Raw genomic sequence first — 24027 nt, forward strand, 5'->3', positions numbered from 1 at the left:
TTATTACTTCATAAGATTCCAGTTAGTTAAATAGTGTTATATCTCTGTGTCTCCCAGGAGCACCTGTGTAGCCTGTGGTTGTCCCCGCGAGCTACACGACATCTACAATGAGAACTTTGTCAATGTGAGGGACCGTCTGGGTTGGCAACGGGAGGATGACCCTGGATCCACTTCAACCAAGGAACACACCCTTCGCCAGGGCTTCTCCTGGGTACCCCCAGGGCTCACATCAGAACAGGTATAGGGGTTAGGGCTGTCAGATTGGATAAATAGTCAATTGAAACTTTGTAGATGTTAACATTCCCTGTTATTTCAAGTTTAAATACAAAGCTGTCATCATTATTGTCCAATTTGCATTGAGTCATGTCTTCACAAGAATGGTATTCTTTAGATTTATAGATCATACCCTCATACCCTTAGCTGCCCTTTAAGTGTGAAGGTATGACCTATAATTATATATCAAACATTGAAAATACAAAGCTGCCTCAACAGTTTTAAACAATGGGAATTTAAGGTTAAAAATGGACATTAAAAACAGTTGTTGCAATTTTCTTCCATTTCCGATCAATAAAACTGCATTTCCTATGAACAACTTTGCTTGAGGCTGTGTTTCTGATGAAGCTGAGACCAAAGAGATGTTCAAAATTCCAGTAGACAGTTGATTGGAAGCCAGGGGAGAATTTTTAACTTATTTATTGGCACAATTTAGGAAACACTGGTGCATTTGACAGTGTGCAGATGGTGTTAATTTCATGACAGGGTTTGATTGGTCACAATCACTGTCAAAGTTGAATGATTGGTTTCCGTGGCTGCCTTGTGTCTGGTGGTAGTGAGGAAATAAGCACTTTACTGAAATGGTTACTGGAAATATTCATAGGGCGCTGGCATTCATTTACAAGCTGGTTATTGTCATAGCCTTCATGGTGTCTTCAGAGGTTTACAAAACATTAAATACCAGCTATAGCTCAAAAACCTTCAGTGAAAGTTACCATTACCTGTGACAGCATTCACAGGTGTAGGAAGGCCCATAACTGTTACTTTAATAATTATTGAGTTATGCCCCTTGATGGTCTTAAAAGATGTGCATAAACTTTTAACTCAAAAACTCAATTTCGAAAATTGTTTGAAATATTCTCAATACACAATTATCAGTGACAATACATGCATGAAGAGCTAGGCCCATAGTACTAGCCTAATCAGGGCTCGAATTTAGCACTCGCACACTCGCAAAATGCGAGCCAAAATTGGAAAATGTGAGTTGAATTTAAAGAAACTCGCAAAAATTTGCGAGTTAAAAATTTGCAGAAAATATGCAATCCTTGAAAGAGATATGAACATAATCGGTGATCAATTCCTGCACAATAGGTATAACACTAATTTTAGAGATGCCTACTTTCGTTTTCCGATAAACATACAGAAATTGATGACATAGATTAACGTTATGCACACAGGCAGGTACTTGTTATTATGTGGCAGGTACTCGTTACTAAGCAGTTTTGTAGACTGGTCTTTCAATTCAATTTTTGGCGGCGGAATTTAACGATTATTGTTTCGAGACACAGTCTGTATAATGATGACAAGCAAAAAGAAAAGGTTTTTTACGCATGTTGATTTAAAATCGCTGATGGCGATGATCAATCAGTTCCCAAAAAGAAACCAAAATGAATTAATCTGTCCGTTACAACTGTTTCAAAGTGGAAGAGGGAGTTGTACATTAAATTGACCATCAACACAGATGATAAAAGGAACTGGCTTGATCAGACTTCCTCAGACTTCCTCAGTACATACTGTCAGTGTTACATATATTATGGACAGTACTACATATATGATCATATCGTTTAATGTAAAATTACATGATAATTCATTAAATCAATTAAACTATACCTTAAATCATTGTTTTCCATACAATATTTATTTTGCCTAGCAAACACAAAGATTTGCCTTAAAAAAGGCGAGTGAGTGTCTGGTTTTGCGAGTTAAAAATTTAAACACTCGCAAAAAATTGCGAGTATCAAAAAAAGTTAAATTCAAGCCCTGGGCCTTGACAATTTCCAAGTATTTATGCTAGTCTTCTGACTGTAAAACACCTAACAGATAAGTGTTGGTATCTGCCTGTGATGCTTTTGTTCCCCAAACAAAACACCAGTGTGCAAAACATCAGTCACAGTGCAAAACATCAGTCACAGTGCAAAACATCAGTCACAGTGCAAAACATCAGTCACAGTGCAAAACATCAGTCACAGCTCAAAACATCAGTCACAGTGCAAAACATCAGTCACAGTGCAAAACATCAGCCACAGTGCAAACATCAGTCACAGAGCAAATATTCAGTCATAGTGCAAAACATCAGTCTTGGTACAAAACATCAGTCTTGGTGCAAAACATCAGTCTTGGTGCAAAACATCAGTCTTGGTACAAAACATCAGTCTTGGTACAAAACATCAGTCTTGGTGCAAAACATCAGCAACAGTTCAAAACATTGGTTGGGAAAAGTTCAACAGTTCCAAGCAACAGGATGGTATGAAATAAGAGGGGAGAAAGGGAACATAACTGTTGTGTAACATACACTCAACAAGTTAGACCCACTTTCCTCGCTCACTCTGAGAGATAAAGTTGATGATCGTGGATTTCCTCCGAGGGTAAAACTGTTGCCCTCGCTAAAATCCCTCCGAGTTCCTCCGAGTGGCTGGCTTACGGCCAAGTTTAATATGAACGATATCATTGGGAATCGTCAAGGCGGAACTCCAAGTCTAATCAGATAAGCAAGAAATCATTCTTGTTAAGAAGTTATTTATTTTTATGCTTATGCACATTGTTAAGCGTAAAAGATTCTTACATGTACCAAGGTTTAATTTGTATTTGTGTCCGTAAACGCCAATTAGATATTGTCTTGAATAGTAAACATTGAATCATTAAAGTATTGCCACTAATTTTATAACATCATAAAACAGCGGACATTTTACATGATTCTGAACCATGAACTTTGACATCACGCGCGTGATCAATACAGTATAGAATATACTATTTATTATTGGTGGTATAAAATAGCTATGATGTTTTAGGGAATTTTCCACAGAAAACGAGGCAAGAAGGCCTTCAAAACCATGCGCTGTGAACTTGGAACGCGTGTTTGACCTCCTGATTTTCCGAAAATGTGTAACCTAGCCTTTCTCGGATGAAATGTGTTTATCAATGTATTCAGTCATAAGCAAAAACACGTTTATAAGATGCATGTGCAGCTAGTGAAATACGACTGCATTCTTGTGGTAAGCTAACTTCATGCAAAACGGGCAGAGGAAAAAGAATAATAGCAATTTACTTGAGCCGTTGTTATCGGTTGAAAATTTTGATAAAAAAAAAAGTTATTGTAGATTCTTATCAAGTGTCCGCAGAGTTTCGCAGAGTTAACCCCTCCGAGGGACGCCGCGTTCGTTATTCTTCGGTCGACTGATCACCCTCCGAGGGCCTTAAATTCAAACTCCGAGGAACACGGACAGTCAATAAAATCATTGTGTAACATAGCTGTCTGTGAACTCCATAACTGGTGTGTAACATAGCCGTCAGTGGACTCCATAACTGTTGTGTAACATAGCTGTTTGTGAACTCCATAACTGGTGTGTAACATAGCCGTCAGTGGACTCCATAACTGTTGTGTAACATAGCTGTCTGTGAACTCCATAACTGGTGTGTAACATAGCCGTCAGTGGACTCCATAACTGTTGTGTAACATAGCTGTTTGTGAACTCCATAACTGATGTGTAACATAGCTGTTTGTGGAGTCCATAACTGATGTGTAACATGGCCATCAGTGGACTCCATAACTGGTTTGTAACATAGCTGTTTGTGGACTCCATAACTGATGTGTAACATAGCGGTCTGTGAACTCCATAACTGGACTGTAACATAGCTGTCTGTGGACTCCATAACTGTTGTGTAACATAGCTGTCTGTGGACTCCAAAACTGGTGTGTAACATAGCTGTGTGTGGACTCCATAACCGGTGTGTAACATAGCTGTCTGTGAACTCCATAACTGGTGTGTAACATAGCTGTTTGTGAACTCCATAACTGCTGTGTAACATAGCCGTCAGTGGACTCCATAACTGTTGTGTAACATAGCTGTTTATGAACTCCATAACTGGTGTGTAACATAGCTGTCTGTGGACTCCATAACTGGTGTGTAACATAGCTGTTTGTGGACTCCATAACTGTTGTGTAACTAGGGCTGTGTATCGTCACTCAATTCGCGATATGATATGTATCACGATACGGAGTATGCGATTCACGATATATCACGATACGCTTATATATATATATATTTTATGTAGGACTTTAAAGTTTGCCTATTTTGTAAATTGTTGAGCATATCCTTACAAAAACTATATTTTTAATGTTTTTATTATTTTGTAAATTGTTTGCTATATTTTTAAATGAATATTATTTGTTAATGTTTGCCATTTTCATTACTGTATTATATCATGTATAGGACGCTAGCATAGATAGGACGCAGGCAAAAAAATAGTTTGGAAAACAGGTAAAAACCCTTAATATATAAGATAGGACGCAGCGGAAAAATGTCAAAATCGGAGCCGAAAAATCGGAGCCGAAAAATTGAGGTTGGTAAAGTATTTATAACATATAATGAAGTAAAAAAACAAACAAAAAATTGTATATAAGGCATATTTCAATAACTTCAACCGTTGCAACTGTTGCAATAGTCTCGACATGCCTTCTTAATGACAGTCAACCGTTGCAATCGCAACAAAACTCTGTATTGTCAAAACTGATGATTGTTTTGATAAGGCTTGTCGCTGCGCGGATTAAAGCATGTCGGCATAATTAATGCGTGTCGGTAATTAGCCTTGCCAGCGGAAGGCATGTCGGGTCAAGTGTGAACAAACAACCATAAGGTATTACCATCGCAATATTTTGTTCTATTGATGTTTTTCTAATGACAGACAGCAGGTGTTTTTCACACGTTTGCACATTTGAAAAGATGTGATAGTGACAATAATGTTACTTTGCGTTATGCACATTCCTTTATTAATTTTTTAAAACGGTAACTTACAACAAAATGTTATGTAAAATATTGAAACATTAAAATCATGAACAACGATTAATTGATATTTACCTCCTTTCCCGATTTTCCGTTGCCGTTATAACTCAGTCCAGTTAAAGTGCTGACTCACATTGAGTTTTTGTGAGTAGCGTCCCTTTTATAAAAAAGTAAACACTCCATAACTGGACTGTAACATAGCCGTCTGTGGACTCCATAACTGGACTGTAACATAGCTGTCTGTGAACTCCATAACTGGACTGTAACATAGCTGTCTGTGGACTCCATAACTTTTGTGGAACATAGCTGTTTGTGAACTCCATAACTGGTGTGTAACATAGCCGTCAATGAACTCCATAACTGTTGTGTAACATAGCTGTTAGTGGACTCCATAACTGGACTGTAACATAGCTGTCTGTGGACCCCATTTCTGGACTGTAACATAGCTGTTTGTGGACTCCATAACTGGTGTGTAACACAGCTGTCTGTGGACTCCATAACTGTTGTGTAACATAGCTGTCTGTAGACTCCAAAACTGGTGAGAAACACAGCTGTCTGTGGACTCCATAACTGGTGTGTAACATAGCTGTCTGTGGACTCCATAACTGGTGAGAAACACAGCTGCTCCATAACTGTTGTGTAACATAGCCATCAGTGGACTCCATAACTGTTGTGTAACATAGCTGTCTTTGGACTCCATAACTGTTGTGTAACATAGCCGTCAGTGGACTCCATAACTGTTGTGTAACATAGCCGTCAGTGGACTCCATAACTGTTGTGTAACATAGCCATCAGTGGACTCAATTACTGATGTGTATTATAGCCATCTGTGGATTCCATAACTGTTGTGTTACAAAGCTGTTTGTGGACTCCATAACTGGACTGTAACATAGCTTTCTGTGGACTCCGATACTGGTGTGTAACACAGCTGTCTGTGAACTCCATAACTGGACTGTAACATAGCCGTCAGTGGACTCCATGACTGTTGTGTAACATAGCTGTCTGTGGGCTCCATAACTGTTGTGTAACATAGCCGTCAGTGGACTCCATAACTGGTGTGTAACATAGCCGTCAGTGGACTCCATAACTGTTGTGTAACATAGCTGTCTGCTGACTCCATAACTGTTGTGTAACATAGCTGTCAGTGGACTCCATAACTGTTGTGTAACATAGCCGTCAGTGGACTCCATAACTGTTGTGTAACATAGCCATCGGTGGACTCAATTACTGGTGTGTATTATAGCCATCTGTGGATTCCATAACTGTTGGGTAACATAGCTGTCTGTGGATTCCATAACTGGACTGTAACATAGCTGTCTGTGGACTCCGTAACTGGTGTGTAACACAGCTGTCTGTGAACTCCATAACTGCTGTGGAACATAGCCGTCTATGGATTCCATAACTGTTGTGTAACATAGCTGTCTGCGGACTCAATAACTGATGTGTAACATAGCTGTTTGTGGACTCAATTACTGTTGTGTAACATAGCTGTCTGTTGACTCCTTAACTGTTGTGTAACATAGCTGTTTGTGAACTTCATAACTGGACTGTAACATAGCTGTCTGTGGACACCATAACTGGACTGTAACATAGCTGTCAGTGAACTCCATAACTGGACTGTAACATAGCTGTCAGTTAACTCCATAACTGTTGTGTAACATAGCTGTCTGTTGACTCCATAACTGTTGTGTAACATAGCTGTCTGTGAACCCCATAACTGGACTGTAACATAGCTGTCTGTGGACACCATAACTGTTGTTTAACATAGCTGGTTTTATCTCTTACATAATTTATAGTCAATATTTATCTTAAATGATTTTACATTCATAGGAATCAAAAGTATTGACTTTTTCAGTCAGTTTCAGGCTATGCTTTGATCACCAACACACTGTTTGCTCTGTTTGCCTTTTCTCTTTGATAATCCATTATCTTCATATGATTTAAGAAGTTCTCCCAAAGTAAAGTTTATGTCTATGGGATATGATTATAAATACATTGAAGGCCATCCAAGAGAAAACTGCACTATCTGCATGCAAAAATGCGGGTACTTGCTTTAGTGCTGCTTTTTGGAATTAAGTTTGTAGTAATCATTCTTAAGTAATTTGTGAAAATAAATGGTTTTCTATTTTTGCATCTATTGATTGTGACTTAGAATAGGAACTGAAGTAATTTGATAATTATTATACTTCTGTAGTAAGGAAAAAACTGCTTAAATGCATGGTGTGTGCATTTATTTCTGTATGTTTCCTACAATTATAATTATTGTGTACACATAGCAGCTTTGATGACATTCTCTTTTTATTGGGATGGATTCCAGAGCAAATCTGAAAAGCAAAAAAGCAATAATGTAGACATCCAACAGATAAGCAAAGTATTGTTATTTGGCTGGTGCTGTCAGCAGAATTGTCATTGGGTATTGCTGTCAGCAGAATTGTCATTTTGATGGTGCTGCCAGCAGAATTGTCACTTGGCTGGTGCTGTCAGAAGAATTTCCATTGTGTTGGTGCTGTCAGCAGAATTGTCATGTGGCTGATGCTGTCAGAAGAGTTGTGCATTTGTTTTTAATCCTTTTGCCATTCTGCCATTTATTGTTCAAGGAGGATGGAATAAGTTGACCCATATATACCATATCATATCCTACTTTTTCTTTCTGCAGATAGAGGAGTACATGGATCAGTTACCCAACCACAAGGTGCCTCGCCTTCACTCACCAGGAGAGAAGTACCGGGACATTCAGCTCATATATCAGCTACCCAAACAGGACCTTTCAGGGTAGGGGGCTTGAAGTGTGGTACAGGAGTAGGAATAGTGGGTAGAGGGAATGGGGATAGGGTGCCAGATCTCAAGATGCCCCATCTACACTCACCCGGGGAAAAGTACCGGGTCATACAGCTTTATACCAGCTTCCCAAACAGAACCTCTCTGAATAGACGGCTGGTAATGGGGTACAGGGGTAGGGGTAGTTGGAAGAGATGATATGGGTAGGGTGCCAGACCTCAAGGTGACTCACCAGGGAATGTACCCGGATATACAGCATTATACCAACTACCCAAACATGACCTCTCCGGGTAGAGGGCCGGTAGTGGGGTACAGGGGTAGGGGAAGTGGGTAGAGGGGATGGGGATAGGATGCCAAACTACAAGATGCCCCTGTTTTGATCATATACATACTAGCTACCCAAACATGACCTCTCTGGATAGGGGGCTGGTAGTGGGTTACAGGGGTAGAGGGGATAGGGGTAGGGTGTCAAACCACAAGGTGCCCCTATTCAGCTGATATACCAGCTACCCAAACAGGACCTCTCAATGTAAGGGACTGGCAGTGGGGTACAGGGGTACCACCCTCTATACCAGCAATCTAAAAAAGAATGTTCAAGGTATGATGGGGTATGTGTAATGGGGGATAGAGGGGATTCTTGCCAGGCACAAAAGGAAAAGATGCCACAAAACCCCTGTAGAGGGAGTGCGCAGAATTATATCATGGAAGGAGTGGCCAGGTTTTAAGCAGTAATTTAAAGATTGCAGTTCTTTTTTGGAATGAAATTTTTAATAATGCCATGTAGTGCATTATTCCTTTCAGCTTGTAAAGAAAGATGTATGTATTAATGAGATTCAACACTGTTAAATAGTTTACAAAAAATATTTTTAGAAATATGAATTTAAGATGAAACCCAAACATGGAATTATAACCTAGTTAATAAGTTACCTGTATTTCAGTGACTACTGTAAGACGCTGTGTGGTCCAATGGAGATGAAGGAGTTCAAAGTGTTCCGGGAACTCCGCGACAACATCGCCATGGATATCGCCAACATCAAACCTGCAATATCAAACACCGTAGGTCATCATGCTTTGTAATCAGTCAAACAAACAAGCATGAATTAACTTCTCTAATGAAGTTAAAATGTTTTTGTGAAGGAGAAAATTTGGCTGATTTTTTTGGGAAGAAAGCCAATGATTACTTTTTTTATGGAGATAATCTGACCAGTAGCACCCACATGTCATAGGGGATACCTTGTACAGCACGGTCAAGTATAGGGCATGGCCTCAGGTTCAGACCTTTCATGTCCATGCTGAAACTATGTCCAGCTTTGGGAATGAAAAATCACGATGATCAAAAGTTGACATCATTGGAGTATTACTTTTGGTATCACACCTGTCACAGCTCAAACTCAAAACTCTACAAAAATGTGCATATTTTGTGTCCATAAAATATCATTTTTCTACTTTGTGGGTTTTAAGATTACTCCTAGCAATGTGGGTGTTCAACTTACTCTTGGCACAGTGTGTGTTCAGATTACTCTTGGCAATCTGGGTGTTCAACTTACTCTTGGCACAGTGTGTGTTCAGATTACTCTTGGCAATGTGGGTGTTCAACTTACTCTTGGCACAGTGTGTGTTAAGATTACTCTTGGCACAGTGGGTGTTCAGATTACTCTTGGCAATGTGGGTGTTCAACTTACTCTTGGCAATGTGGGTGTTCAACTTACTCTTGGCAATGTGGGTGTTCAACTTACTCTTGGCACAGTGTGTGTTCAGATTACTCTTTGCACATCATTTTATGTTTCAGCATACACATTATGATTCACTTCAGAAGGTGACAGAAGTGATCACTTGATTCATTTTGTGATGTTTTTGGTGTATTTATTAAGTCTTCTTGGTAAAACAAACACTTGTAAGCACCAATAAAATCACTCTGTGTTGCGAAACTAAACTTGTAGTAATAATTCCAAGGGAGGTTAATCTTAGATAAGCAAAATTGTTCAGTCTTACAGAGTTAAGGCAGCAACTGTATTGTCTGTGTCTCATCGTCTCCAACTGTATGACTCCCAGTGGCTGTGTAAATATTGTTAGGTCTGGATCAAGATCATGTAAGTGATGTTATCTTAGGAAATTAAAAACAAAACAAAAACATAATACAAATATTCAACCTTATTTTCAAGTGCAGTTATTTTTTCCCAGCTGCATGAAAGGGTGAATTGAGCTGATAATATTGAAAGTTTATTACTAGAACTCTTAATTCTGATTGATATTGCTTTTTTAATCAGTTGAATGTGCTGGTAAATGTTTCGATGATGAAGATCAGCAAGTGGTTCTCAGATTGTGTGTTTTGCAGATGTGGACGGCCACAAACATGATTACTGAATGTAATAAAATCATTTCCAGCTTTAATACGTTTTAATCTAAAGCAGTCTTAAGGATCACAATAAATCTTAAGGGAGAAGATAAATATGTCAAAACTTGTTATAAGCTTTTGTTGATAGCTTTTTATGCCCCCGAAGGTGGGCATATTAAAATCGCTCCGTCCGTCCGTCCGTCCGGCTCTGTAACTTTCCCTTGTATGGACAGATTTTAAAATAACTTGCCAAATGTGTTCCACATACCAAGACGATGTGTCGCGTGCAAAACCCGTGTCCCTACCTCAAAGGTCAAGGTCACACTTAGTGTTTATTCACAATGGAGTGCTGCATATAAGGACATAGAGTATAGGTTATCGTGTCCGAGCTGTAACTTTCTCTTGTATTGACAGATTTTAAAATAACTTGCCACATGTGTTCCACATACCAAGACGACGTGTCGCGTGCAAAACCTGTGTCCCTACCTCAAAGGTCAAGGTCACACTTAGTGTTTATTTACAATGGAGTGCTGCATATAAGGACATAGAGTATAGGTTGTCGTGTCTGGGCTGTAACTTTCCCTTGTATGGACAGATTTTAAAATAACTTGCCACATGTGTTCCACATACCAAGACGACATGTCGCCTGCAAGACCCGTGTCCCTTCCTCAAAGGTCAAGGTCACACTTAGTGTTTATTCACAATGGAGTGCTGCATATAAGGACATAGAGTATAGGTTGTCGTGTCCGGGCTGTAACTTTCTCTTGTATGAACAGATTTTAAAATAACTTGCCACATGTGTTCCACATACGAAGAAGACGTGTCGCGTGCAAAACTCGTGTCCCTACCTCAAAGGTCAAGGTCACACTTAGTGTTTATTCACAATGGAGCGCTGCATATAAGGACATAGAGTATAGGTTGTCCTGTCAGGGCTGTAACTTTCTCTTGTATGGACAGATTTAAAAATAACTTGCCACATGTGTTCCACATACCAAGACGACATGTCGCCTGCAAGACCCGTGTCCCTACCTCAAAGGTCAAGGTCACACTTAGTGTTTATTCACAATGGAGTGCTGCATATAAGGACATAGAGTATAGGTTGTCGTGTCCGGGCTGTAACTTTCTCTTGTATGAACAGATTTTAAAATAACTTGCCACATGTGTTCCACATACCAAGACGACGTGTCGCGTGCAAAACTCGTGTCCCTACCTCAAAGGTCAAGGTCACACTTAGTGTTTATTCACAATGGAGCGCTGCATATAAGGACATAGAGTATAGGTTGTCCTGTCAGGGCTGTAACTTTCTCTTGTATGGACAGATTTAAAAATAACTTGCCACATGTGTTCCACATACCAAGACGACGTGTCGGGTGCAAGACCCGTGTCCCTACCTCAAAGGTCAAGGTCACACTTAGTGTTTATTCACAATGGAGTGCTGCATATAAGGACATAGAGTATAGGTTGTCGTGTCAGGGCTGTTACTTTCCCTTGTATGGACAGATTTTAAAATCACTTGCTACATGTGTTCCACATACGAAGAAGACGTGTCATGTGCAAGACCCGTGTCCCTACCTCTAAGGTGAAAGATACACTGTGTTTATTCACAAGGGAATTCTGAATATAAGGACATAACAGTGTAGGTTGTCAAGTATGGGTGGTATTTTTTTATGTTCAGAGGCAATTTAAAATAACTTGCCATATGTATTTGACACGTAAAGGCAAGATCAACTTTTCATGTACTGACCTTGTTCGTAGGTCAATGTCACATTCGGGGGCATTCGTCACATACTGTGACAGCTCTTGTTGAAGTGTAACTTTTTCTGTTAATTTTCTGATTTGGGAGGAAAAAGTGGAGAATTTGTATGTAACTTACAATATGTTCAACATATTCATTTGGAGCACACAGAAAAATAAACGATAAATTTATTTTTTGTTAAAAAGACACAATATTATGACATACTTATTGTTTTACCTTTCATTATTATTGCAAAATGTTGACTTTTTAACCATAATTCTGAACTGCAAAATTGCTGGATTATTGCATACCATTCAAAAAGCAGTCAAGAAGTTTCCTCTTTGATATACTTATAGAGAATTTGGACACAATCTTTAAAAATGCCATAAAAAATGTGATATTCAGTGTATCCTTGTTTGAAACAAAAATGATTTCTGTGTAAAGGGAAATCTTGCACTTTATATATTTAAACATGTACTTCCTAATTGTTCCAGAGCTGTTTTACATGTGGCGGTGAGATTGAGAAAGGTGAGCTGGTAGTCTTAGCCAGCAAAATGAGCACAGATGTGTGTTTCCACCCAGCATGTTTCTTGTGTACAACGTGTGAGGAACTCCTCGTAGACCTCACCTACTGCCAGCACTCCCGTAAACTGTACTGTGAACGACACTACGCAGAGCTCATACGACCCCGATGTCCTGCCTGTGATGAGGTAAAGTTGTGTTATTTGCTAGGTTATTGTTGTTTGTTTAAGAATCAAAATAGAGTATTGTCATACCTGTGATGTTGTTTCTGGAATTGTACTCAGAATCGGAAACTATTAAATGTTTGACAAATTCAGAAACTTCCACAACGTTTCCCTATAACACATGTTTGTTATAACTATATACATATGTAACAAGTACCTGATTACTCTGTTTGAAATATTTCAAGTTGGCTTTAAAAGCTCTTCAGAGCTTGTGTTCTTTATGTTGTGAACCTGACTTTATAAATAAATATGACTTGACTTGGCATCTTAACTTGACAAATGTCAAGTATGATTGTATGGGATTAATTAAACCTACCTGATATTCACAGACATGATGCTGAACCACCCTGATATAAATATTCATAACTGTTAAACCTAAGTCACATAATAACTTTGTACAAACGTACATTCAGTACATTCTTTTGATTGATAAACAAGATATTTTTTCAGGGCGGTCATAATCAAAGTTAAGCTTGTTATCAATTGACAGATTATGTTTTGCTTGACAAAGTGATTAAAATTAAAATTAGTCACGTATTCAAGGGGGTAATTGTTGACAATAGATAATGAAAATATAAGAGTTCTCTCCCTTCATGAACTTTATTTCATCATTCAATATTGTGGGTAATATGTGCAGTTATTAACATTGTTATAAATGAATGTCTGATTGGCGGATACTGTAGAGGTATTTCAGAATATCAGACAGTTTATGGAAAAAGATTTGATTTTGAGGTAAATGCTGTATTGAAGCACATCCGTGTGAATCACAATTTGGTGGATCTGAGAATTTGTTAATTGTTTATATCTCATCAAAATACATTTCAAATCAGTTCCAATCACAGCAGAATTGCCGTTGACATGGTCACTTATTTTGGAACAAAATATAGATACAGATACTGGAGAGAATATTCCAGCATTGTTACTCAGTTAACACATAGTAACTCAGTTTAGACTGATACTGGAGAGAATATTCCAGCATTGTTACTCAGTTAACACATTGTTACTCAGTTTAGACTGATACTGGGAGAATATTCCAGCATTGTTTCTCAGTTAACACATTGTTACTCAGTTTAGACCCATATTGGAGAGAATATTTCAGCATTGTTACTCAGTTAACAGATAGTTACTCAGTTTAGACCCATACTGGAGAGAATATTCCAGCATTGTTACTCAGTTAACACACTATTACTCAGTTTAGACTGATACTGGGAGAATATTCCAGCATTGTTACTCAGTTTAGACCAATACTGGAGAAAATATTCCAGCATTGTTACTCAGTTAACACATTGTTACTCAGTTTAGACTGATACTGGAGAGAATATTCCAGCATTGTTACTCAGTTAACTCATAATTACTCAGTTTAGACTGATACTGGAGAGAAATATTCCAGCATTGTTACTCAGTTAACACATTGTTACTCAGTTTAGACCGATACTTGAGAGCATATTCCAGCATTGTTACTCAGTTTAGACCGATACTGGAGAGAATATTCCAGCATTGTTACTCAGTTAACACATTGTTACTCAGTTTAGACTGATACTGGGAGAATATTCCAGCATTGTTTCTTAGTTTAGACATCATAGCTACTCAGTTTAGACCCATACTGGAGAGAATATTCCAGGATTGTTACTCAGTTAACACATTGTTACTCAGTTTAGACTGATACTGGGAGAATATTCCAGCATTGTTACTCAGTTAACACATTGTTACTCAGTTTAGACCGATACTGGAGAGAATATTCAAGCATTGTTACTCAGTTTAGACATCATAGCTACTTAGTTTAGACTGCTACTGGAGAGAATATTCCAGCATTGTTTCTTAGTTTAGACATTATAGCTACTCAGTTTAGACCGATACTGGAGAGAATATTCCAGCATTGTTTCTAAGTTTAGACATTATAGCTACTCAGTTTAGACCAATGCTGGAGAGAATATTCAAGCATTGTTACTCAGTTTAGACATCATAGCTACTCAGTTTAGACCGATACTGGAGAGAATATTCCAGCATTGTTTCTTAGTTTAGACATCATAGCTACTCAGTTTAGACCTATACTGGAGAGAATATTCTAGCATTGTTACTTAGTTTAGACATCATAGCTACTCAGTTTAGACCAATACTGGAGAGAATATTCCAGCATTGTTTCTTAGTTTAGACATCATAGCTACTCAGTTTAGACCTATACTGGAGAGAATATTCCAGCATTGTTTCTTAGTTTAGACATCATAGCTACTCAGTTTAGACCAATACTGGAGAGAATATTCCAGGATTGTTTCTTAACTTAGACATCATAGTTACTCAGTTTAGACCGATATTGGAGAGAATATTCTAGCATTGTTACTTAGTTTAGACATCATAGCTACTCAGTTTAGACCTATACTGGAGAGAATATTCAAGCATTGTTTCTTAGTTTAGACATCATAGCTACTCAGTTTAGACCTATACTGGAGAGAATATTCTAGCATTGTTACTTAGTTTAGACATCATAGTTACTCAGTTTAGACCAATACTGGAGAGAATATTCCAGCATTGTTTCTTAGTTGAGACACCATAGCTACTCAGTTTAGACCGATACTTGAGAGAATATTCCAGCATTGTTCTCAGTTTAGACATCATAGCTACTCAGTTTAGACTGATACTTGAGAGAATATTCCAGGATTGTTTCTTAGCTTAGACATCATTGCTACTCAGTTTAGACCTATACTGGAGAGAATATTCCAGCATTGTTTCTAAGCTTAGACATCATAGCTACTCAGTTTAGACCGATACTGGAGAGAATATTCCAGGATTGTTTCTTAACTTAGACATCATAGTTACTCAGTTTAGACCGATATTGGAGAGAATATTCCAGCATTGTTACTCAGTTTAGACATCATAGCTACTCAGTTTAGACCGATACTGAAGAGAATATTCCAGTATTGTTACTCAGTTTAGACATCATAGCTACTCAGTTTAGACCGATACTGGAGAGAATATTACAGCATTGTTTCTTAGTTTAGACATCATAGCTACTCAGTTTAGACCGATACTGGAGAGAATGTTCCAGCATTGTTTCTTAGTTTAGACATTATAGCTACTCAGTTTAGACCAATATTGGAGAGAATATTCCAGCACTGTTACTCAGTTAACACATTGTTACTCAGTTTAGACCGATACTGGAGAGAATATTCCAGCATTGTTACTTAGTTTAGACACCATAGTTACTCAGTTTAGACATCATAGCTTCTCAGTTTAGACATCATAGCTACTCAGTTAAGACTGATACTGGAGAGAATATTCCAGCATTGTTACTTAGTTTAGACATCATAGTTACTCAGTTTAGACATCATAGCTACTCAGTTTAGACATTATAGCTACTCAGTTAAGACTGATACTGGAGAGAATATTCCAGCATTGTTACTTAGTTTAGACATCATAGTTACTCAGTTTAGACATCATAGCTACTCAGTTTAGACATTATAGCTACTCAGTTAAGACTGATACTGGAGAGAATATTCCAGCATTGTTTCTTAGTTTAGACATTATAGTTACTCAGTTTAGACATCATAGCTACTCAGTTTAGACATTATAGCTACTCAGTTAAGACTGATACTAGAGAGAATATTTCAGCATTGTTACTTAGTTTAGACATCATAGTTACTCAGTTTAGACATCATAGCTACTCAGTTTAGACATTATAGCTACTCAGTTTAGACCGATATTGGAGAGAATATTCCAGCATTGTTACTTAGTTTAGACATTATAGTTACTCAGTTTAGACATCATAGCTACTCAGTTTAGACATTATAGCTACTCAGTTTAGACATTATAGCTACTCAGTTTAGACATCATAGCTTCTCAGTTTAGACATCATAGCTACTCAGTTAAGACTGATACTGGAGAGAATATTCCAGCATTGTTACTTAGTTTAGACATCATAGTTACTCAGTTTAGACATCATAGCTACTCAGTTTAGACATTATAGCTACTCAGTTAAGACTGATACTGGAGAGAATATTCCAGCATTGTTACTTAGTTTAGACATTATAGTTACTCAGTTTAGACATCATAGCTACTCAGTTTAGACATTATAGCTACTCAGTTTAGACCAATACTGGAGAGAATATTCCAGCATTGTTACTTAGTTTAGACATTATAGCTACTCAGTTTAGACCGATACTGGAGAGAATATTCCAGCATTGTTTCTTAGTTTAGACATTATAGCTACTCAGTTTAGACCGATATTGGAGAGAATATTCCAGCACTGTTACTCAGTTAACACATTGTTACTCAGTTTAGACCGATACTGGAGAGAATATTCCAGCATTGTTACTTAGTTTAGACATCATAGCTACTCAGTTAAGACTGATACTGGAGAGAATATTCCAGGATTGTTACTTAGTTTAGACATCATTGTTACTTAGTTTAGACATCATAGCTACTCAGTTAAGACTGATACTGGAGAAAATATTCCAGCATTGTTTCTTAGTTTAGACATCATAGCTACTCAGTTTAGACCGATACTGGAGAGAATATTCCAGCATTGTTACTTAGTTTAGACACCATAGCTACTCAGTTTAGACCGATATTGGAGAGAATATTCCAGCACTGTTACTCAGTTAACACATTGTTACTCAGTTTAGACTGATACTGGAGAGAATATTCCAGCATTGTTACTCAGTTTACACATTGTTATTCAGTTTAGACTGATACTGGAAGAGTATTCCAGCATTGTTACTCAGTTAACACATTGTTACTCAGTTTAGACCAATACTGGAGAGAATATTCCAGCATTGTTACTCAGTTTAGACTGATACTGGAGAGAATATTCCAGCATTGTTACTCAGTTAACACATTGTTACTCAGTTTAGACCCATACTGGAGAGAATATTCCAGCATTGTTACTCAGTTAACACATTGTTACTCAGTTTAGACTGATACTGGAGAGAATACTCCAGCATTGTTTCTCAGTTAACACATTGTTACTCAGTTTAGACTGATACTTGGAGAATATTCCAGCATTGTTACTCAGTTAACACATTGCTACTCAGTTTAGACCCATACTGGAGAGAATATTCCAGCATTGTTACTCAGTTAACACATTGTTACTCAGTTTAGACAGATACTGGAGAGACTATTTTAGCATTGTTAGAGAATATTTCAGAAGTGTTACTCAATAGAAACAGAAACTGAATCTTTACTCAGTTTATACATTTGTACTGTCTGACATTTACATAAATGCATAAATATAATTAGAGGAAGAATAAAAATACGAAATACACCCTTTTATATTCCATAATTAAATTATGTTGATCATAATGAGTAATAGCAACAGGTTTTGGTAGCAGAAAGTTGTGAAATCCTAGATACACAGATGCCAGCTATTTTGAAACAATCAAAGATGTTTTGCCAAAACCCTCCACATTAAATGGAATGTTTATAGAAAAACATTACGCAGGTAAATCTCTTGTAACATTGCAGGAATATTTCTGTAGCCCTGTACTATATAGGCAATTTGCTGTAATAAGCAATATCATTCTTTAAGTTACTATGCCGCTCTAGTAAAATAATGTAAAATACGTGGGAAGTTTTTGGCATTGTTCAAAAAACAGAATAGATAATGAGCTTGAAAGCATGTTTATGTCAGACTGGTTCACATTTACCGATGGCGAAGCTGCTTTGTAAGATCTAAAACTGTTGTTGTTGTTAACCAGGTTTTCACATAGTGATACCTGGTTATTAGAATGACGAACGTTGTTGTTCAGGCTGGCGGGCGGCCGGGCGGGCGGCGTCAAACTCACCTATGAAACTGAATATATTTAGTAAGGGTTGATATATCTTGACCAAACTTGGTCTATAGAAAGAGTTTATGGGTACCTTTCATGGGATTGCGTTTGGGGTCCCTAGGGTCAAGGTCAAGGTCACTGTTACTAAAAATAGAAAAACGGTTGAAACTGAATAACTTTAGTTAGGGTTGACATATCTTGACTTAACTTGGTCTATAGGAAGAGTTTATGGAGACCTTTCATGGGGTCCCTATGGTCAAGTTCAAGGTCACTGTTACTAAAAATAGAAAAACTGTTGAAACTGAATGACTTAAGTTAGGGTTGACATATATTGACCCAACTTGGTATAAAGGAAGAGTTTATGGATACCTTTCATGGGATTGCATTTGAAGTCCCAAGGGTTTAGGTCACTGTTACTAAAATTAGAAAAACAGACACAGGCTGAAGTTTTTCTGTCAATCATTAAAAACTGATTTCGTCGCATTGCGGCATTTCTTGTTTTTAAAAATAGCTTATAGTACAACTTCCTGAAAATGATAAGTTGTTTTGAAGAGGTTGCAAATATTTACAAGAATGTATTGCATAAATGCTTATTGTAAACAAGTAGACTGGGACCTTGAATGTCAACTGACAAATTTGAGTCTTACCCAATTCTAACATAACTACGCCACATCTTAATTTGGAAAAAGCAGCTCAATGTCTGTGCAGTAAAACTGTTTAATCGTTACTCCTCTATACAGTTTTTATTTTTAAACTGACAAGAAATTCTCTGTTAGTTTCTACCATTACATAATCTTTGACCTTGACACATTTTCTTTCCAATCATTCACAAATTTACGTAATGGTTGTTCTGTAAGTTGACCTAAATTTGTCTGATTGATAACTACAGAACAATTGGCCAAAGATCCTCAAACTTGGTTGGTCGTGACCTTATCAGATGTCACTGCCAAAGTGACCTTTAGCAAAAAAAGATTTTCCGATTAATAACTGCAGCATGCTTTGGCCATTCTCAAACTTGGTAGGGATATAGGTAATAACTAGCAGATGAGCCCTATTTATTATAAGATCAGTAGGTCAAATATTATGGTGTGACTTTAAACACAAATGGCTTGTCTGATTGGCAATAATTTGGCCGGCAGTCTGCCAACTTGGTAGGCAGTTGGTTATGACCAGCAGATGACCCCTGTTGATTTGAGGTCTTTAGGTCAAAGGTCATAGCGATTTCAACACAAAAAGATGTAAGTTGCATGGAATTGACCTTTATGGTATTATTATAAAAAATAATTTTACCACTTCAATTGACCTTTAAAGAAGAAGCTATCTGCAATACTGTATAGCTTGCATTGCCTACAGTCATCTTAACTGTATAGTAGCCATTTAACTAATTCACTACTGTCAGGAGGATGCAATATTACATGTTTTGGATTGTTTTGGAAACTTATAAGCCGCGTCGTTTATTAACCTCTAAATAAGAACTGATCAATAACTATATGCACTAAAGTTAAACTTGTTATTCATTCAATGATGTTTCTTGTATACTAGCAAGGCCTGCAGTCTCAGTATACTTCTGTCAAGATTCTAAATCTATATTATCAAAATAAAGTTAACCATGATGTATTAGGCAGACCAAAAATTCACACTTCAAGTGTTGAAATGTTTCAAATCTATAGTATCTATAGTTATACATAAGATTATAGGAAGTTTTGAAATATTTTCCTAGGGCTTATGTACATGTATTATGTGATACATAAGTTTGTATTTTCATAATTTTAATTGAATTTATCAGCATATGAAGATAATATATTGCATTATAGTTGTGTCTTCTATTCTATTTGTGTGTGAGAATATAAACATTAATTTGTGGCTTAAAGGGTGAAAGCAGATCCAGCTGATGTACTCTATGTTGAATGGAAGTGGTTTCCCACAGATTAGTTAAACTCATTCAGGCTAATCAAACACATTTCACTGCACCTATTAATGCATTTTACAAACATTTACTATTATGTGATTCAGTTTAAAGGAATTCACAGGAACTGCATTCAGTGACTACTTGTTCAAGTGTTTTATTTACCACCAATTGAAATTGGATATACAAACAATGAAATAATTCATGCACACATGCATGTTAGCGGGTGATAAATTATCCAGATACTTATGTGTGACGTTTTTATCTTGAATAATGATACTGGGATGAAAGCCTTCATGACAGTTGACACTGAATCCTGTTGCAGTTTTCCTCCTCTCCACTGCTTTGTTTACATCAAGCCTTACCTGGATCTTAAAGAATTTTCACTAAATATCTCCATTTTGGGGAGAAATACTAGATTCTCTCTATTTTTACTGAAACAAGTTGCTGTTTTTTGTCTGATTTTGGATTATTAGGGAGTATTTTATTGTAGTGAAGGAAATATTGACTGACTGCCAATGAAATAGACTACTGTAACAGACAGCCACATATTCCCTTGGACACTTGTTAGACGGCTTCTGGATTTAAATCATATTGGCATAAAATGGAGTCTGCAGATACTGTAAGTGTCATTGGATATATTTTTTTTCTTCTAAATTTTCAGCTTTCCAATTTTGGTCTGGTAATTGTAATTATATACTTTTTTCAGTAAATTTTCTGTTTCTGTCTTCCAGTTATAGTAACAGGATAAAAAAAAAAATTACATTATAGTTTGTGGGTTTTTTTTATCTTCGAAACAATTGATAGCATGCCAGGCACAGCCCTGCATGGATTAATAATTAAATGCTTATTTTCTAGTGTTCAGTGCAAAATATCATACAAATAACTCTAAATAAGTTAAAGTGCACATGTGTCAGCTTGTAAATAGTTCACTTCATAAAAACAATTAATGCCTAAGTGAAAGTTGGCGGTTGTTTTTGTTACTAAATGGAAATTTGGTGGTCATTTTTGTTATATGATGGAAATTTGGCGGTCGTTTTTTGTTATTAAATGGAAATATGTTGTTTTTGTAATCAGTTTTAATGTGAATCTGTTCGGCAATCCGATTGGCGATGAATGTGAGTGAATCTGTCCAGAAATCCCATTGGCGGCGAATGTGGATCTGTCTGGCAATCCCATTGGCGATGAATGTGAATCTGTCCTGCAATCCTATTGGCAGCGAATGTGAATCTGTCTGGCAATCCCATTGGCTGTAAATGTGAATCTGTCTGGCAATCCCATTGGCTGATTTGCAGTGAATGTGAATCTGTCTGGCAATCCCATTGGCGGTGAATGTGAATCTGTCTGGCAATCCCATTGGCAGCGAATGTGGATCTGTCCGGCAATCCCATTGGCGGTGAATGTGGATCTGACCGGCAAACTCATTGGCGGCGAATGTGGATCTGTCCGGCAATCCCATTTGGGGCGATTTTGGATCTGTCCGGCAATCCCATTGGCGGCGAATGTGGATCTGTCCAGCAATCCCATTGGCGGCGAATGTGGATGTGTCTGGCAATCCCATTGGCGGCGAATGTTGATCTGTCCGGAAATCCCATTGGCAGCGAATGTTGATCTGTCCGGCAATCCCATTGGCGGCGAATGTGGATCTGTCCAGCAATCCCATTGGCGGCGAATGTGGATCTGTCCAGCAATCCCATTGGCGGCGAATGTGGATGTGTCCGGCAATCCCATTGGTGGTGAATGCTGAACACTAAATGTATTTATTGTTAAACTGTGAGCATTTTGCTCAAAACAGGATAATAAAATATAAGGCAATTGCAGATTTAGTGTGGCATACTGTATCTTATGACATGACAATAACCAATTTGTAAACATTTTTGTACCACAAGTAAACAAAAATGGATTGATGTATCTAGTTACGGAAATAAACAACAACAAAAACCACAGACCATAAGATGAGATGATAATTTGTATGTTAAGAAAGATATAAAATGATGTGGTACGTAATGTGTCTCAGGTGTATATACCAGCCATATTGCAGTGGTGTTATACAAGTTATAAAGCCTGCGTGTCTTCCATGTAATTGATGCATCCTGACTGAAAAAGATGATTTTGGTTAGGTGTTAATTAAGAACCCCCCCCCCCCCCCTCCTTCATCATGAAAATGTTGAGAGGCATTATTTTTCTAGAAAAATTGAAATAACCAAAGCCTCTTTCAGGCTTTATAGCTAGCATACATGCCATATCCCCTGACAAATGGGAAATCCCCCAGAATTTCCATCCATCTCCTGGTCTCCCGGTGGGGGATCAATATCCCTGATATTAAAAAAACATACACTCTCAATATAGTTAATTTTAGTGAAGAAGAAATGCCAGCTTAAGTCAAATGCCCTTGAAAATTAGAAAAGAAATGACCATCCCCGAGCAATTAATTAAGAAATATGAAAATCCCCCTGGTTTTCTGAGCAAAATCCTCTGTAAAGCTTTCCAGAAATATGGCATGTATGAGTGATTTGTTATTCAGCCATTTACATCTAATTATAGTTTAGAATCCCCTGGGCTTATGTCAAAAATCCCATGAGCTAGTGAAATTATCTGTTCAGTCATTGATCAATTTATAAATTAAACGACCAAATACAGATTGTTTAATTAATAAAGATATGGTATGTTTATAATGAAAGCAACAATATGTATTAAATGACATTTCAATGTTGGGGGGAAACAAATGCCTTTGCATGATGATAAAATGAATCTGTTATACATAACATTTAGATATTTATTGTATGAACCTTGTTGGCATAGAGTTGCTGTTGTTGTTGTCATTTGAGATGAATCTGTGGTCATTGTCCTCGGGACATCCCTGGTTATACGAACCTGTTATCAGAATAAACCAGGCAGTAAATGTATATATATTTTGGCTTATTAATAACTCCAATCCCATCTTAAAATAGTACGCCCTTGTTAATTGTGGCTGCATGTGTAAACAAACTTAGTTGCCATGACAACTTTCTCTTCTGTAATTCGTTGTTGCCCGTGGTTTCATAGAACTTGACAAAATTTACATCATTTTCTTACATTTTCTCTGGCAATCATGATTTTGATGAGAAATGATTTTCAAACCTCACACTATGATATATGCTTCTAATTAAGTTGCTACAAGATTTCACTGCCAATTTGAACAGAACTTGTTCTCAAAGCGTTGCCTAAGTTCTTCATCATTTGATATATTCATCTATAATGTAACACAAAAAAATGAGTGAATGAGAAATGATTGCATTCATGCAGTTATATTGTCTGTAATTGGGAGGGTGATATAGACTGTGGTGATCTGAGTCCGTTCAACAAGGTCCAGGGGTGTAGCACTAATGACTGCTCTCAGAATGATGTAGAAATAAAACTACCCGTACAAAGAACAAAAATACAGTAAAACAGTGTTTATATTTTGGGGTTTATTTAGGTTCATGATTATTTCCTTGCATAAATTTAAGTGATTATTCTTGCTATAATGAATTAAATTTTTGACCTGAAAGGATTTTATAATAATTTTACCAGCAAAATGGTATGCTGAATTTACAGAAGGGAGTCTACTTGTACCTTACAAAGATAGTCATGATATAAGTTTTCCCTAGCTATTAAATGTGGGCTATAGTGAAGGTTACTAAGGTTCATAACCTGACTGCATCATGATATATGATCAAGCCTTAATGCTAT

At 37.3% G+C, this 24027-nt stretch overlaps 1 protein-coding gene across 5 annotated transcripts in view; it reads left to right on the top strand.

The window, feature by feature from the left end:
- The window catches only part of LOC128238264 (four and a half LIM domains protein 2-like), a 145720-nt gene that overhangs the window by 87963 nt on the left and 33730 nt on the right, over positions 1-24027 (top strand). For all 5 annotated transcript variants that reach the window (XM_052953985.1, XM_052953986.1, XM_052953987.1 and 2 more), the window contains 4 exons: positions 58-238; positions 7711-7826; positions 8771-8888; positions 12397-12612. In XM_052953985.1, coding sequence (XP_052809945.1) covers positions 58-238; positions 7711-7826; positions 8771-8888; positions 12397-12612 — 631 coding nt within the window. The remainder of the gene's footprint in view (positions 1-57; positions 239-7710; positions 7827-8770; positions 8889-12396; positions 12613-24027) is intronic.

The sequence above is a fragment of the Mya arenaria genome, chromosome 6 (assembly GCF_026914265.1).
Source record: "Mya arenaria isolate MELC-2E11 chromosome 6, ASM2691426v1".
Taxonomy (NCBI): domain Eukaryota; kingdom Metazoa; phylum Mollusca; class Bivalvia; order Myida; family Myidae; genus Mya; species Mya arenaria.